The sequence below is a fragment of the Pteropus medius genome, unplaced genomic scaffold, assembly GCF_902729225.1.
Source record: "Pteropus medius unplaced genomic scaffold, Ma_sr-lr_union100, whole genome shotgun sequence".
In the NCBI taxonomy this organism is placed as follows: domain Eukaryota; kingdom Metazoa; phylum Chordata; class Mammalia; order Chiroptera; family Pteropodidae; genus Pteropus; species Pteropus medius.
Genome location: NW_024354499.1, coordinates 6,912,241 through 6,929,568, shown reverse-complemented (window position 1 = coordinate 6,929,568; position 17,328 = coordinate 6,912,241). Strand labels below are relative to the sequence as shown.

At 38.8% G+C, this 17,328-nt stretch overlaps 1 protein-coding gene and 1 pseudogene across 6 annotated transcripts in view; one reads left to right on the top strand and one right to left on the bottom strand.

Moving 5' to 3' along the window:
• The window catches only part of EVA1A (eva-1 homolog A, regulator of programmed cell death), a 45,429-nt gene extending 28,343 nt beyond the window's left edge, over nt 1-17,086 (top strand). For 3 of the 6 annotated variants that reach the window (XM_039852414.1, XM_039852417.1, XM_039852415.1), the window contains exon 3: nt 14,288-17,082. In XM_039852414.1, the coding sequence (XP_039708348.1) occupies nt 14,288-14,661 (374 nt within the window). In that variant the 3' untranslated portion in view covers nt 14,662-17,082. Of the gene's footprint in view, nt 1-10,191; nt 10,300-14,287 lie in introns of all 6 variants that reach the window. The other 3 variants (XM_039852413.1, XM_039852412.1, XR_005650560.1) reach the window with 2 other exon arrangements.
• Nucleotides 9,525-9,643, bottom strand: LOC120594697 (uncharacterized; annotated as a pseudogene).
• Nucleotides 17,087-17,328: the final 242 nt, after the last annotated feature.

Genomic DNA, 17,328 nt, shown 5'->3' with positions numbered 1-17,328 from the left:
TTTGGGGGGCTGTGTGAGGTGTTTGAAAACCTGGAAGGCATGGAGAAAGAGGATATGTCAGTCTGGGAGAGTCTGATATTTGCCCCATCCTTGGTTCAAAGTTGTACTCATTTAAGAAAATGGCTGACTTTTCCCTTAAGATGATTTATTGCGATGCTCTTCATATAAGAGGAGCCATTTAAAAATACATGAAAATACACCTCCATCAAGCTGATTTTTTAAAAAAATACATGAAAATGCTCACTGGTTTGAATGACCAAAGTGATTTTCTGCTGCTTGAGTGTTTTTAATTTTTCGATAGTTTGTTTTTACTTCTCTTTGTTTCACCCGATGCGTCTGGATGTTATATAAAAAGGAAGGGATTAAAGTTTTGATTAGGTTTCCTCTCACAAAGACTGGTTTTGCTTTCTAGTTCTTGAGCCAGGGTTGATATGTGCTGACCTAAGAGTTCAAATGCAAAACCTGACATTTCTATTTATAATGGAAAATCTGAGCCAGAGTTGAAAATAAAGGAAGCTCATGGCTTCTATTTGTGAGACAATCTTGGATGACACGCAACCTGATTTTAGAAAGGAGGACTTCTCAGGGCATACCTGGCTGGCTCCTTTGTGTTTGGCAAGATGCAACATGTAGTCTGCACATGCCCCAAATCCAGGCTTCTCCCTCCTCAGATCAGCAAAGCCCAGGTCCTCAGTCAGCTCTTCACCTTCCTAAAAAGCCCAGTGCCTGGGGCCTCCTTCACTGGACACCCATACATCTCAGTTTTACTCTTTCTTTGAGTCTGTTCTTGGAAGAAAGGGCATTGGAGCTAGAAAAGAGATGTTTGAAACTCTGGTTCATGTTTTCACAAGCAATTGAATGATGATCCCCTCAACTCTATAGGGAAGTCACCCCCAAAATGAATTGGGAGAGCCAGGGAGGGCCTGAAGTTTCTAGAGCCTCAGGGGACACTTGTAAATCAGTTGTTGCAAGAAAATATCTCAGATGAGCGCAAACAGGGTACTGGACTTTGGAACTCCACTCAGCATGGAAGGTGCTTGGCAGTTTTCCATTTTGGCCAGCATGACCCTGGGTTGTGACCACTGAGCGTGGTAACTCATCGAATGGTCTGGTGTTTACTGCGTGTTTTGTGATGTCAGAAAGGCCGAAAGGGTGCATGGCCTTGTGTTTCTCTCTCTTTCAACCTTTCTCCTTCCCACCCCACACTCTGGAATTAAATATTGCTTAAGATGCAGGAAGACAATGCTTCTTTTAAGTAAGTACGGGCTAAGATAAAAAGATTATGCAAGGAAATGGAAAGTAGAGTGGCTAAAATAAAATGTGTTCAATCCAATCAATAGACTTGACGGTTGAAAATTGATTCTGAGTGTGATGGGGGAACACTGCCTGCCTGTAAAGGAAATGAACAAAGAAATTATGAAATATGAAAGCGAATATAACAGATACAAATAATCATTGTTTTTAAAAGAAGAAAATAGAATAAATGGATCAAAAGCAATAATGACAAGTAGGATAGAAGGAAATTGTAGAAAATCTCCTAATCTTATAGCTCTGTCATGTTCTTATTTGGCTATCTTATCTTCAGCTATGTGGGGCCCCGACCCCTCTTAATTTCTCCCAGTACATCAGTTACTTCTTATCTTGTCTCATGTGACCCATCATTTCAGCAACACACTTGCTAGTACATTTAACTCTCTTATTCCTTTATCCAGGTTCTGGTTAAACCAACGAGCAAATCCTAACTCTAAGTGAATCCTACTTTCTCCCTCTGCACTCCAGTAACCAAATGCAGCTACGACTTTGCAGAGTCAAGTTATTAGAAATTCATGATATCTGACCTCAGCTGAGCCTTTCAGACTGTACTTCAGTCTCTATATTTGCTTGTAGATACATCATATTCCCATTCTTTATAATAACCAATTCAAACCATGATCATTTCTATAGTTTTAAATATCTGTTTATCAAAATGTACCCTAAAATTAAATGGCAAATGCAAACTAAGAAAAAAATATAGCATTGATGAAGAAGAGTTAAAGTTCATAATATATAAAGAGCTCTTACAAATCAATAAAAGATACGTATAGCAAAAGATAAGTGGACAAAGGACAGGAATCAGCAGTTTGCCACAGAAAAAATACAGATTGCTGGTAAAACATCGTAAAACAGCTCAAAATCTAGCAATTAAACAAATGCCAAATGAAAACAACAGTGAAATTAACATTTTATTTTACCAAATTCTCAAAGGTTTGCGTAACTAAGTATACAACTTCAGTTTTGGAGAAAGTGTGGGGAGGTAAGTACTCGCACATAATGCTGATGGGATCGTCAATTGCTACAATCTCTCCAGAGGATGATTTAGGAACATCAGTCAAAAACCTTAAAAACACATATGCCATTTAGCCAGCAAGTCTACATCTGGGAATTTATCCTAAGGAAATAATTATGGATATGGGCAAAAATTTTACTATGAGGACAGTTGATCTCAGAACTATTTATAATAGTCAAAAATCAGAAAAATGGGTGAATGTTAATTGAAATAGAAAGATATTTATTATATGCTCTTAGGTGAATAAAGCCTGTTACCACAGAGCATAGGCAGTATAATGCCATTTATGTGTATGTATTCTCATGTATACGTAACCACATTTTACTGCAACTTATACTTAGATGCTGGAGTTGTATAAGTGTGTGTCTGTGTATTTTTAATTTGCTTGTGTGTAGCTATATTTTTAAGTATTCTATACTTTATGTTACTTCAGTAATGAGTAATGTTATTTTATTGGAACTTAAAACTTTAAATTCTATCGTACATATATTTTTAAAAATTACCGCTATTGTACTGTTTTCTGACTTTCAGAGCTGTGTATATCTATGCCTTGAACATTACCACTTGGATGTGCCATAAGCATTTCAAATTCAACCTGGCCTAGAATGGAATATTGTCCTTCTTTTTAAATATGCTTCTTCTTTTGTGTACGATCTAGGGGATCACCTATACCATAAATATAATTTTTAATCTTTGATACATCTGCACTCTCCATATCCAATTGCTTAGGGTTGGTCCACTTTGCCTCTTAATGTCCCTTGGATGTGTCCCATCCCCTTTATTCCTACCACTACGGAGTTGGTTCAAGCTTCATCTTATTTTTGCCTACCTTGCCATAATGGCATTTTCCGTGGCTACTTGCCTCCAGTCTTGCTTCATAGACTATGTTTTGTAGCAAAATAATCTTTCCAAAATTTAGTTGTGATGATCCAATTCTTTTTACTTTTTAGAATCCTTTAGTGGATCCCCATTATCTCTCTGATAAAATCCAAACTTTTGTATGGTTTCACAGTTAGAATGATTTTTAGCTGCAAATAATAGAAAACCTCAGCTTAGCGGCCTAAACACACAGGAGTTACCTTACCCGCAGCTACAAAGGAGGCTGGAAAAATGAGAATTTTAGTTTCTTGAACCTCCAAACCAGTGGTTCACAATCAGGAGTGATTTTGCCCTACAGTGAGATTTCAGGCAATGTCTGGATACGTTGTTGGTTCTTGAAACTGGGGCGGGAGGAGTGGTTGCTACTGGCATCTGGTGGGAAAAACATCCTGCAATGCACAAGACAACTCCTGACAACAAAGAACTGGTTTGAGATATCAATAGTGCCAAAGTTGGAAAGACATGCTCTAGAGTAGAGGCAAGCAAGAGAGAAAGGACTTGGGGATGGCTTGAGATACTCCAAACTAGTTTCTTAAGTGCCTTCCCAAGGCTCTTAGAGTCTGACTTTGACATCTTGCCCGTATTCAGTTATAGCCCTCCCTGACCAAGACCTCACTCCAGCCTTTTTAAACCACTTGCCAGGCCTTTGCTCCTGTCTTCACTTTTGTAGTCATTTCCTCTTCCAAGAATTCTTCCCTCCAGTCCTGGATGGGACAACTCCCTCCCAATCTTCAGAGCACTCTCAGCATCATCTTCTCCCCTTATTCTACACGCTGGCTGAGGTGCCCATCTAATTTCTCCCCACACGTTTTGTTTCCTTCTATCTCAGCACTTGGATTGGAGGAGTTAACATTTCTTGTTTCAACTACTTGTAAGCAACCCCTTGGGATCATAATGTAATAATTTATAATGAGGCTAATAATCTCATTAATATTAATAACTTCTAATAGAGTTGTTACGAAGATTAAATGGAATGATTGCTCTTTTTAATTTAATGGTTTGAATTGATAACACATTCTCCAGGTTCATTTTTCCATTTCCTTTAGATTTTTCCCTAAAAGTCACCTTTTCAGCAAGGTTTGCTCTAGTCACTGTCTACCTCCTCCCCTCCAGCATTGTCAGCACTTCACATCCTTCTACTTATTTTTCCTGTTTTCTCCTTATCACCATCTAACGTACTACCTATTTTATTCACATATCTTGTTTATTATCTATCCCCTACTAGAATGTAAGTTCCCAAGAGCACAGAGATTTTTTGTTTCTTTTGTTAACTGCTATATTGTCAGCATCTCATCTAGTGCCTGGCACCCATTAGATACTCAGCACATCAGTGCCTGAACATGACTCAATGATCAAATAATATAAAAAGATACATACTGAGAACTCTTGCCTCAAAGCTGCCTGCTCCATCCAGTCCCCAGATTTGACCCATCACCAGGTTTCTCTGTATCCTTCTAGAGCTCTTTGTGCAGATGTAAGAAAATATAAACATATAATCTTACCTCCCAACTTTGAACTTAGGTAGCATTGCATACATACTATTTTGTACTTTACTTTTTTCACTGAACAATACATTGTTAAGATATGTCGTATCGGTGTATAGAGAGCTTCCTCATTCAGACAGCTACATACTATTCCATTGTATAGACAAGCCGTAGTTTAATCAGTTTGCTATTGATGGCTGGTGAGAATGGTTCAGATCTTTTCAAACAGGGCAACAGAGTTGTTGCAATAAATAACTATCGCCTACATACATGTTCAAGTATATTTGTAGAATAAATTCCCAAAAGTGGACTTGCTAGATCAAAGTGTATATAAATTATTAATTAAGATAAATATTACCAAATTGCCATTTAAAGAGTTTTATCAATTTACTCTTTATAAGAAGTATGAGAAGGTCCTGCAACAGTATTTTCAGACTGTCAGATTTTTGACAGTCTGGTAAATGAAAAATAATATCTAAATGTCATTTAATTCTGTTTCTCTAAGTTATGGGTCAGCAAACTTTTTTTGTAAAGAATCAGATAGTAAATATTTTCAGCTTTAGGTGCCATTCAGTCTCTGTTCTAACTATTCAACTCTGCAATGTAGCATGAGGCAGACACGGATGAAACATAAATGAATGTGCATGGTTGTGTGCCAGTAATAATTAGTAGCTGGCCAGGTTTGGCTTGTGAACCATAGTGTGCCAATCTGCTTTAGGGGAGCATCTTTTCATATTTTTAATGCCATTTGTATTTATTTTTCTGTGGACTGTTCATCTCTTTTATCCATTTTCTTTATTGGTTGTTGGTCTTTTTCTTAATGCTCTTTTTAGTGCTCTTTGTGTATTAGTCTTTTGTCTGTGTTAAATATTTTAAATATTTTTCCCAATTTGGCATTTTGACCTTTGATTTTCCTTACAGCAATTTTTTCCAATGTAAAGTTTTTAGAGATTTTTTTTTTTCATTTAACTAATATCCTTACAAGGACAGCAATATGGACCATGTAGTAATTGGCCAGAAAACGCATCACATTTCCTATGAGATTGTCATAAGTGAGATGGCTTCCTAGTAGTGAGGGAACCTAGCCCACCATAACTCAATCAATAGTCACAAATTGGGGGATTTTTGAAAATATCTTAGTTTCTATTTTATATTATTCCCCTTTTTTACTGGGAATTCTGTGAGGGCTAAGAACTTCTATGTCTCCAGCCCTGAAGGCATTGTAGACTCACAGTAAATTTTGTGAAATAAATATAGTAACCATTTATTGACCTAAAATATTTTTAAAAGTTTGACAATTGGAATATCCCTCCAGGATGAAAGTGGTACTTTCATACACAGCTAATGGCAAAGTAAATGTACCACTTTTGAAAAACCGCTTGGCAATGTGTATCAAAAGGTATAAAAATATGTATCCTCTTTGACTCAGAGATTTCTGTATATATATTCTATAACCACGTAAATACAAATAAATACATTTTTATGTGAGAGAAAAAAGAATAGAAGAAAACTCATTTCACTATACTGCATATTCAAGTTGTGAGATTATGGTGATTTCAGAATTTTTTCCATCTCATACTCTTTTAATGTTGTACTAATATATACACATTTATATGCACATATACATACATATATACATCAATATACATATTTATTTATCTACATATAATAATTTTATTAGTTGGACTTTTAGAAATTGCATATTCATGTATTCATGATTTAATTCAATAAATATTTGTAAGATATGTGCCATGAGCAAGGCACTATGTTGTATGTTCTGGAAATCCAAAATGATTCATATGGATTCTACCCTCAAATTTCTCACTGTCATGTGGGAAAAGTAATGGTTACATAACTAATTATAATACAACTACATAAAATGCTGCCTAAATTTGAGGGGCTAATTAGTCACATTCTTCTTCCCTTCCAGACTCAAAAGCTGGAAAAGCATCAGAATACAGTATTAACTTATGTGATGGTTAAGCCAGAGAGAGAGGATGGGTCAGAGCTTCTGCCTAGCTCCCTTTGAGTCCTAGGGCTGTAGGACTGCAGGTTTGTCCCATTGCAGGAGAAGAAAAGTGAAGAGGGTGGATGAGGATGATGGTAGAGTAATGGAAGGCCTCTTCTGGGGTGTTTATTCCTGGGGCGTGAGGGGTAGGGGGAGGGAAGAGAAGGGAAGATGAAAGAAGTAAAAGCAAAATCACACACACCAGAAGCAGCCTAGTGGGAACAGTGATTCTCCAATACTTCTTATTCCAGAGGAAGAGCAAGTCAGGGATGGGAGGAGAAGGAAAGAAGCTTCCTCCAGCATTTCAGAGAGGGCAGAAGTGTTAGCAGAAACTTTGCTTTTCTATGGGGAAGGGCAGAATCCCATAAAGAGACAAGTGCCTTAAGAGTTCAGAGAAGAGATTATGTTGAATAATCCCTGATGCCACACAAGCCCCATTATTATCTCTAAGGCCTATTTTTAAAACTTCTTTCTTTCTACTAAAGGAGTTGCAAGCTTTGGGGCCAACAAGGTAGTCCAGGCAAGGAAAAGGTTCCACTTGCATGGAAACCAGCTGACCTGGCCTGGGCTGGTGTTGCTCTTCTGTCTTGCAGCGTCTGCTGGTGGACATAATCTGACCTTTGAGGGTGCAAATGAAATTAGCCCCAGGACCTCCACATAGGGCCTCTTCCTGCCCAGGAAAACAATGACCCTGCAGGAAGCAAGATACAGCAATACATTTATTTTTATTTATTAAGGGAAAACAACTGACAATAGCCTTCTCCACTTTGCTTCCTGGGCAATTAACAGCTGTCTGGATCTGCTCAAGATCAGGTTGGATCATTGGCCAAGAGGAAGTGACCTGGAGTAGAAAAGAGAAAAAACAACCACAATAGAGCTACAGTTTTGACTTTTGCAGAGGAATGATGAAGAGAAACAACACAAATTACATCAGCTCTGAAAATCAGCCCCAAATCACCTGCTCAGGACCTAGTGAGGCCCAGTAAACTCCCTTGCCCTCTCTGGTTGCTTTTACTGGGCTTCTCTGGGAATCCATTTCTGAGACTGCTACAGGCAAAAAAAAAAAAAAAAAAAAAAAGGATAGTTTCTGATCAGGTAGCAGGGTAGGAATGACTAGTTAAGCTAGAGAGAGAACAGCAATTTCCAAAATTCACTTCAGTAACCATCTTCAAAGTTAAACTGTGTAATAGATGGAATGAGGGCAAAGCGTGAAAGAGACAGACGTACACTCACAGGACAATGGGTGGATAAAGAAAAGGAAGGAAAAGAAGAAGAAAGAAAAAAGAGGAGAAATAGGTATACCGGATAGATGGATGAGTGGACAGAGAAAAGGAGAGGAGTAAAGGGAGAAGAAGGAGAAAGAGAGAGGAAGGAGGAAGGAAGAAGAAAAAGAAGGAAGGAAAGGAGAGGAGAAGGAAGGAAGGAAGGAAGGAAGGAAGGAAGGAAGGAAGGAAGGCAGGCAGGCAGGCAGGCAGGCAGGCGGGCAGGAAATAGAGTGAGCTATCACTTATTGAATGCCTCTCTTTAGAAGCTGATCTGCCTGATGGTTTTCCACCCTGTTAAAAGCATAGATTTGGATACCTTTTTCTAGAAAGCCTCCTCATATTCCCATATCCGAACTTAGCTTTTCCACACACCTTTGCGTTTCTAAAGATTGTTCTTCATACTTCTATAGCAGCACTTCCTTTTGGTAATAAAACGGGTGGGTCAGCTTCCCTGCTGGATTGTTAAGCTCCTCAAGGCAAGAGCTCCCTCAATCCTCTCTGTTTGCTGAATATCAACTGAATAGAGTTCAGTTTCAGCCTCTTTTACTTCATTCATTCATACATTTTATTGAGGTATAATTGACATATAATATTATTAAAGGTGACAATGTGTTGATTTGATACATTTACATATTGCAATATAATTACTATCGTAGCATTAGGTAACACCTCTTGTATGTTTACATAATTATTATCTCTTTTTTTGTGGTGACAATAATTAAGATCTAGTCTCTTAGGCTCTGCTAAGACTACGAGTCTTAAGATAACTAGGAACAGAATTGCCGAGTCATATGGTAAATCTGTGTTTAACTTAAGAAACTTCCAAACTGTTTTTGGAAAGTGGCTGCATCATTTTACATTTCCACAAGCAATGTATGAGAGTTCCAATTTCACCACATTCTTGCCAACACTTGTTACTGTCCATCTTTTTTATTGTAGCCATTCTAATGGGTGAAAAATTAATCTCATTGTGGTTTCGATTTGTATTTCCTTAATGACTAATGATGATGACAATCTTTCCATGTGCTTATTTATTGTTTATATATATATTTTTGAGAAATGTCTATTCAAATCTTTTGCCCATTTTTAAATTTGGCTTTCTTATTATTGACTTGTAAGAGTTCTTTATATATTCTGGATACAAGTCCTTTATTGGATATATGATTTGCAAATATTTTCTCCCAATCTATGGGTTGACTTTTCACTTTCTTCATATATCTTTGAACCACAAAAGTTTTTTATTTTGAGCAAATCTCTTTTGAGATTTTATATATATGTGTGTGTGTGTGTGTGTGTGTGTGTGTATACATTATATATATAAGATGCCATTTGGTTGCCTCCTGCTTCTTTCCCAACTTCATACCATTATGAATTTAGCTACTGATATCCAAAAAAGTACATATGATTGCACAAAATATTGAGAAGTACTCTTATTTGACTTTATACTCAACGTGTGTGTGTGTGTGTGTGTGTGTGTGTGTGTTTAAGCGAGGCAACCATTGGTTGACCTCACAGATTGCAAGGACCTTGTCAGCTCACAGTCCCTTATTTTTTATTTTCTATGCCTTCAGCATGTGGTCTTCCTAGGTGGTCTCCCATCCCAGTACTAACCAGGCCTGACCCTGCTTAGCTTCCGAGATCAGATGGGATTGGGCTTGTTCAGAGTGGCATGATCGTAGACTGTGCTTTTTTTTTTTAATGAAAACTCTGGATATAACTAAGAATTCAGTAACTACCATTGTTACATTTTATTTTATAGATACAAATGTAAAAAAAAAAAAGATCTAGTCGCTTAGGAACTCTTAAGTCTATAATACAATATTGTTGTCTATAATCGCCATGCTGTGCTTTAGCTCTCCAGGACTTATTTATCTACTAATTGCAAATTTGTATCCTTAAACAACATGTCTCCAGTTCCTCACTCCCCATCCCCTGGTAACCAGCATTCTACTGTTTTTATGAATTCAGCCTTTTTTAGGTTCCACATATCAGTGATACAATACAGTATTTAGATTTATTAATTTATCTCAGAATTTTCTTCTTTTTTATGGCTGAGTTTTTTATTTTATACATACACACTATGTTTTCTTTAAGAATTCATCTCTTGATGGACACAGGTTGTTTCCATGTCTTGGTTATTGTGAATAATGCTGCCATGAATATGGGAATGCAGATATCTCTTAGAGATAGTAATTTCATCTCCTTTCTTGTTCTTTATCATCTCAATAGATGCAGGAAAAGCATTTGACAAAATACAACATTCTTTCCTGAAAAAACCTTCAACAAATTGGATACAAAAGGAACATAAATGACAAACCCACAGCTACCATTATACTGGTAAAAGATTGACAGCTTTTCGGTCACATATGAAAGCTCCATCCTTTTATTATCCTCTTTATATTTTTGATGTTACAATTTACCTCTTTTTTATATTGTGTATTTATTAACAGATTATAGTAGCTACAGTTATTTTAATTATAACTCTTCCTTTAACCTTTATCCTATAGCCAAATGATTATATATTTATCTTTACCAGTGGGTTGTATACTTTCATATGTTTTCATGTCACTATTTAGTATCCTTTCCTTTCGTCTTGAAAGAAATTCTTGTGAGGCAGGTGATGAACTCCCTTATATTTTGTTTCTCTGGAAGAGTCTTTATTTCTCCTTCGTATCTGAAGGATAACTTTGCCAAATAGAGTATTCTTGGCTGGCAATTTTTTTCCTTTCAGCACTTCGAACATGTCTTCCATTCTCTCCTGGCTTGTAGGGTTTCTGCCGAAAAATCTGCTGATAGCCTAAAGGGAGTTCCTTTGAAGGTTATAATATTTTCTCTGGATGCTTTTAAGATTCTTTCTTTTTCTTTGATTTTTGACAGTTTCATTATAATGTGTCTTGGAGAAGGTCTTTTTACATTGAAATTAAAGGGTGATATCTTAGCATTGTAAACTTGGATGTTTAAGTCTCTCCCAGGTTTATTTCTTTAAATAAACTTTCTGACCCCTTACTCTTTTTTCTCCTTCTGGGACCCTGATTATACTAATATTTGTACATTTGATTGAATCCCATAGATCATGTATGCTTTCTTCACTTTTTTTTTAATTCTTTTTTTCTCTGTTTGCCTCTAATCGAGTTATTTCAAAATTCCCATCATCTGGGTCACTTATTTTGTCTTCTATTTGATATACCCCAATGCAGATTCCCTCAACTTTTTATTTAATTCATTGAATTTTCAGCTCCAGAATGTTTGTTTCATTCTTTTTCATAGTTTTTATCTCTTTGCTAAATTTCTCATTTTGTTCATGTATATTTTTCCTGATTTTGATGACTTGTCTTCTGTGTTTTCTTAGAGCTCATTGTTTTCTTAGAACAGCTCTTTTGAATTCTTTATCCAGTAGATTGCAAGATTTTGTATTTTTGAGCTCAGTTATTTGAAGAATTATTACCTTTTTGTGATGACTTTTTTTTCTGATTATTTATGTTCCTTGTAGTTTTTGCATTGCTGATTTTGCCTTTGATGGAGCAGACACCTCCTCAACTCTTTACTAGTTGCCTTCAAGTGGGGAACTGTTTGTTGAACCTGTTATATCTGGGGTTCTCTCTGACCCTGTATTTACATACCTGCTCTGTATATTTTGCTCCACTTTGTGGCAGATTTCTTAAGCTTTTGTATCTTCTCTGGTTCTTACAGTTCACCTGTCTGGCTGCTGAAAACCTCTCTTTCATTTTCCAGAAGGTGGCGCTTTAACTCAAGTTTCTGGTTTTCCATTGCCCAGTATTCTGGGTTGAGTTGCTGAAGAGAAATGGGTTTATCCTGCAGCATCTGGCACAGCTCTGGTAGCCGGGCACTATGCACTACTCTCCATTTCCAGCTATGGAGAGGTCGTCATGAGATAGTTCAGTCTTGTGCTGTGTCACCTTGGTGGGGGGAGGGGGGACAGTGCTCAAAAGTTTCTCTTCCTCTCTCTGCTGAATCCCAATTCATCTTATTTGTTTATTTGTTTGCTCCAATGGTTTGCTGGAATCTCCCCTCTAGAGGGAGGATTTACAAATTTTCTCTCTTCTGTGAGTATTTTCCCAAGGCAGCACTCTTCAGGTTTTCCTCAGCCTCTCTGGGAAGGTTTGAGGCGGGTTCTCTGCCTATTACCAGATGAACAGGTGGGCGAGACTCCTCCCAAGCCCCTCGGTATATGTCGTTGGATCACACAATTCTCACAGAAACACTTCTCTTTGTGGATAGATGCCTAATTAGTTGTAAAAAAGTGGGAGACAAAAAGTAGGGATGTCTTACATGCCACGATGCTGGTGTCACTCCCTTTTCACTGCATTTACATCATTTGTTGATTACTCTTGTATTGACTGTTCGTGTTTTCTATTTTCTTCTTTACTCTTCTCTTTGTACTTATAATTTATATTTATTTTATCTACATCCCTGTCATTTTTGTGGGGGTTTCAGAGAGAAGGGAGGATCATAAACACATGTGCTCAATATGCTGTGTTTAGACTGATGGAGCCTTTTGGGGTACACTTTAGAATACATAAAACTTCAAAATGCCTATGTCTTTGATACAGTTGTTCTATTTCTCGATAACTAACCCGTAGAAATAATTTTGCTTGCATGTAAAGAAAGAGATGTGTACAAGGACACAAGGATATTGACTATCACATTGATCATAATAGTGAAAAATTGGAAACAATTTATATGCTATCAATAAAAAATGGTTAAATAAACTTTGATAGATCTATACTACAGAACACTATGCATCAGGCAAAAAGAATGCTATTCACATATCTGGAAATCTCTCTAAGAAATGCTCTTAAATTTAAAATGCAAATGTATGTCATATATGAACCTACTTATATTCTTTAAAAACTCACAAAACAATGTATATTTTAATTGATACTCACCAGTGAATGTAGATTATGGAAAACTAAATTGCAGGTGTCAATCATGGGTCCTGTCAGAATAACCATGTCCTGTGACTCCAGACCAGGCATGTCCTCGTGTTCTCACACTTAGCTAGAAAGAAAAAGCTGTTCACCCAAAGGCTCTAATTCTACTGAGCTCGTCACATGGGGATCATGCTGGGCCCACTCAGCATATTTCTCATCACAGAATGACTTTTTCCTCTCTCAACAAGGGAGAGCTCAAATTTCTCCCCAACAAATTAACCTGATAAAGTCATTCCAAAATGCCTGCATTGGCTTTCAGTCTGTGATTGTATAAATTATCTATTGCTGCAAATTATCTCAAAATGTAGTGACCTAAAACAACATACATTTATTATCTCTCGGTTTCCACGGGTTAGGAATCTGGGTTTGGTTTGGCTAGGTTCTCTGATCCAAGGTCTCCCACAAGGTTGCTGCAAGACCAGGGCTGTGGTCACCTCAAGGCTTTGCCAGAGGGTGATTCACTTCCAAGCTCACTGACATGGCTGTTGGCATGATTCAGATCTTTGCAGTCTGTTAGCCGGAGACCACGCTTGGTTCCTCGCTGTGCGGACCTCTCTGTAGGGCAACTCACTACACGGCAGCTGGCTTCAGCAAAGCAAGAGAGTGAGAAAAGCCAGAGAGAGAGTGTGAGCAAGTTGGAAGTCAGTCTTATGTCACCTAATCTTAGACTCATCCATCCCTTTTGCCATATTCTATTTGTCAGAAGTAAGTCACTGGGTCCAGCCCACTAGGTCCAGCCCTCAAAGGACAGGGCTTGCATAAGGATGTGAATACCAGGAGTTGGGGGGCACCTTAGAAGCTACCTACATTTGTTGACAGGCCTGTAATGGTATACTGAGAATAAAAGAGATTGTTTGTCCTTGATTTTATTTATAAATTTGCCATCGAAAAGAAGAAAGAGGAAGAGAGGGAAGGGGAGAGGGAGGAGGGAGAGGAGAAGCAGAAGCAAAAACAGCTGCCTGCAATTGTGGTTAAAAGGTTATTCAAGGGATTGTGGGAGCAAATTCAGATGCAAAGATTTTTCTAGTATAGGCGAAAATAGGCTTTGGATAGACATCTCATATTCAAATGACATTTAAACATAGTCGCTTGCTTACAGTAGGAGCTAAGTATTCTTCCTTTAACTTTTCATTTTGAAATAATTTCAAATTTAAAGTTGCATAAATAACAAAGGAATTTCATATACCCTTTACCTAGATTCACCATTTGTAGATAATTATATTTTTGAATACATTATGCAGTTTGTCACATGGGAGGCACTATTTGTAACCATCAGAGGGTCTGTTGAGAGGTATGCAAGGTACTCTGGAGTCATATTTGCTCTCTGCATATGGAGTTGTCATCTCTTGAATGCTCTCTTCTTCCTCCTCCAGAGAACCCTGAGCGAGCAGCTCTGTACTTCGTCTCCGGTGTGTGCATTGGGCTGGTCCTCACTCTGGCTGCCCTGGTGATGAGGATCTCTTGCCACACAGACTGCCGCCGGCATCCCAAGAAGAAATTTCTGCAGGACCAAGAGAGCAGCAGCGACAGCAGCGACAGTGAGGATGGCAGCTCGGACACAGCATCTGACATCTCGGTCAGGAGACACCGCCGCTTCGAGAGGACTTTGAATAAGAACGTCTTCACGTCGGCGGAGGAGCTGGAGCGCGCGCAGCGGCTTGAGGAGCGGGAGCGCATTATCAGGGAGATCTGGATGAACGGGCAACCCGAGGTGCCCGCGACCAGGAGCCTGAACCGCTACTACTAGGGGAAGGAGCATGAACCTGCACACCGCTGGAAGCCGCTGGGAAGGGAGAGGGGCTGCCAGGAGGGTGGGCGCAGAGCTGAATGCAGTTCTGCTGCGGTTACTGCTGGCAGCAGAGATGAGCAGAAAACACCCCCGTTTTCTAGCCAGGAGGACTGATTTCTCCTTTGTGGCTAAATTTATGGAGAAGAAAAACCAAGTCGGTTCATCACCCTTTCCAGGTCTTGGAATGGTGCTGAAAAACCCTCTCCAACCATGTGGATGGAGATTAGAGAAACAGGACTGTGGTTTCTCTTAATTTCTGAGGATCTCAGAATTCCTGCAGACTTCATTGCTATGTGTTATTCCTTTACAAAAGGAACAATGATCATAGCGTGAGGGCTAGGAACAGCAGGGTGAACTTAACCCAGTAAAAGCAATTTTCTAAATGACTCCATGCTGTGGAGGTGATTCTGATCCAAATAGCATGAGCCATGCTTGTTATTTAAGGCTGATTTTTTTTAAATCTTGTGTTGCAATGGCAACCTCGTCCATTTTAACTGGCACCTCAGGGATTAAAATCCTATTTTTTAGTATAGTTCCCACCTCATTCATGAAAATGAATAGAATTAATGTCTTATGGGAGATGTGTCAGTGAACTAGACAATAACCTCAAAGGATGAAGGGTTTTATTTTAAATAGTTTATAAAATATATATTAACATGCGTATTTGAAAATGCTGCATAAGAATAATAGTTGTGTTTTTCCCTTTTGGAGAGAAGAAAATTTTATGATTCTAGATAATCATGATTTGAAACATTTTTTAAAAAAAATCCAACGTTGGATTTCCAAGAAAAGAATAAGAATGGGAGGTGAGGAATAAAGTCAAAATAAGGATGGGATAAAAAATAAATGTTATGTAAAATCTTTTTTGTTTCATGTCTATCTCTGTGATTACCTTAAATGGCAGCCCTTTTAGATAGATGGGTTTGGTCTTTTGCCAGACCCTTCAAATAATTGGAGAAGTGGGAGAAATGAAGAAACTGGGGAATGCAGAAATGGCCCCGTATGACTAGGGGCTTTTCATTTTCTATATGTTGTACGTTATGGTTACAGTATAGTTAAGTGATTGTTAAGCAAATAGAGAAATAGAAGACTTACCTGAGGCTGGAAATAAGATGGTGGCCCCATATGGAGAAGGGCAGTTGGTAGGGAAGAGAGGCAGGGCTGCACCGCACTCAGAAATGGGTTACAAAGGAGGAAGCTACCTCCTCCAGCCTGATACGATAGGTGTAGTGAGTTCTATCTGTCAACTCCCTTCTCTTGACATGCGTGGGCCCCTTAGAGTGTCTGGATGCTCCAGAGCCTTCCCGCTAGGAGGAGCTCCCCTGTCCTCATACATACCTGAGCAAATGGTTGGGAGACTTCCTCTACCGGGATCTCTACTGCTTTAGCAGCCTACTCTCTGAGCTAGGGGCTTGGAGGACTGTCTTAAGACATGAACAAGCACAAATCTTTATTTGCCAAGAGAGGAATAGAGTTTACTTGAAATCCTCAGCGGCTGGCCTGATCATATTATTTTTGGTGGCCTCATTTGTTAGTAACAACTCCCAAAAAATCTTTTATCATTAAATCAGCACCTCTGAATCTGGGTTCTCATTCTTGTAGATTCAGTCCTTTTACAGCAATGCAGGAATCATCCCATTCTTCTGGGCATTAGATGAATATCATCTATCTTGGTCTCTGCCTCTTAGAAAAATGAAACAGTGGGGACCTGTCTTCCTCCCCAGGATGCACATAAAGCTGGCAACAAGGAGGGATATGACCCTTGTAAAGGCAGGAGCTACAGGGACTGCAGTGGCGAAGGGGTTGGCAAGGCTCTGGAACATCCGGCTTTCTCAGTTCTCACTCCAATATCCCTATGCCTTTATACCAAGTTCAAGTACATAAAGTTGCCATTTTTAGGGTAGTGGGGGCCTTGCCTGAGTCACAAAATAGGTAACAATTTAACCCACTGCTTCACTTCCATATACCAACAATTCCAGCTTTTCAGCCCAAAATACAGAAACCTCCACTGTTACCTTCTTCCCTGTCTTGACTCAAGCAGTTTCACATTTTAGGTCTGTCACTCACTCCGAGTTTCAGTTTATATATTAGGACACTAATTTGCAACAGAAAGATACCTAACTTCAGAGCATTTGTCGAGTTATATAATTGTGTGGGCCCTGTTGGATCTGGCTTCAGGGATGTTTGGGTCCTAAGGCTCAAATGCTATCAAAGGTTAGCCTTTCTCAGCTCTTATCTCTGCTTCCCTCTGTTGCTGGTCTCATTTTCTTCTACTTCACCTGAAACTGTAGTACACGTGTACCAGTATACTGTGTGTACTGTGTTGCATTACCTGCTACTGATCAAGCGCCCACACAGCTCACAGATGTGTGTCAGGGTATGGCGGGGCGGCACAGTTTAAAGCTAGCTCAGAAGACAGCATGAAAGGGATGCTTTTGGTGCAGCTTCTCTGGTCGTCTATGGTTCCACAGAAAAGCACTAACTGACAGTTAAATAGCCGAGAAGACTTTAGGATTATAGATGCCTTAGGAAGCTCCCACTAACTCCCCTTAAGAGCGTCTTCCTGCGCTGCAAGGCACAGGTGGTCGTTATCAACTCATGGCACATCTAAACCTACTCAGCTGA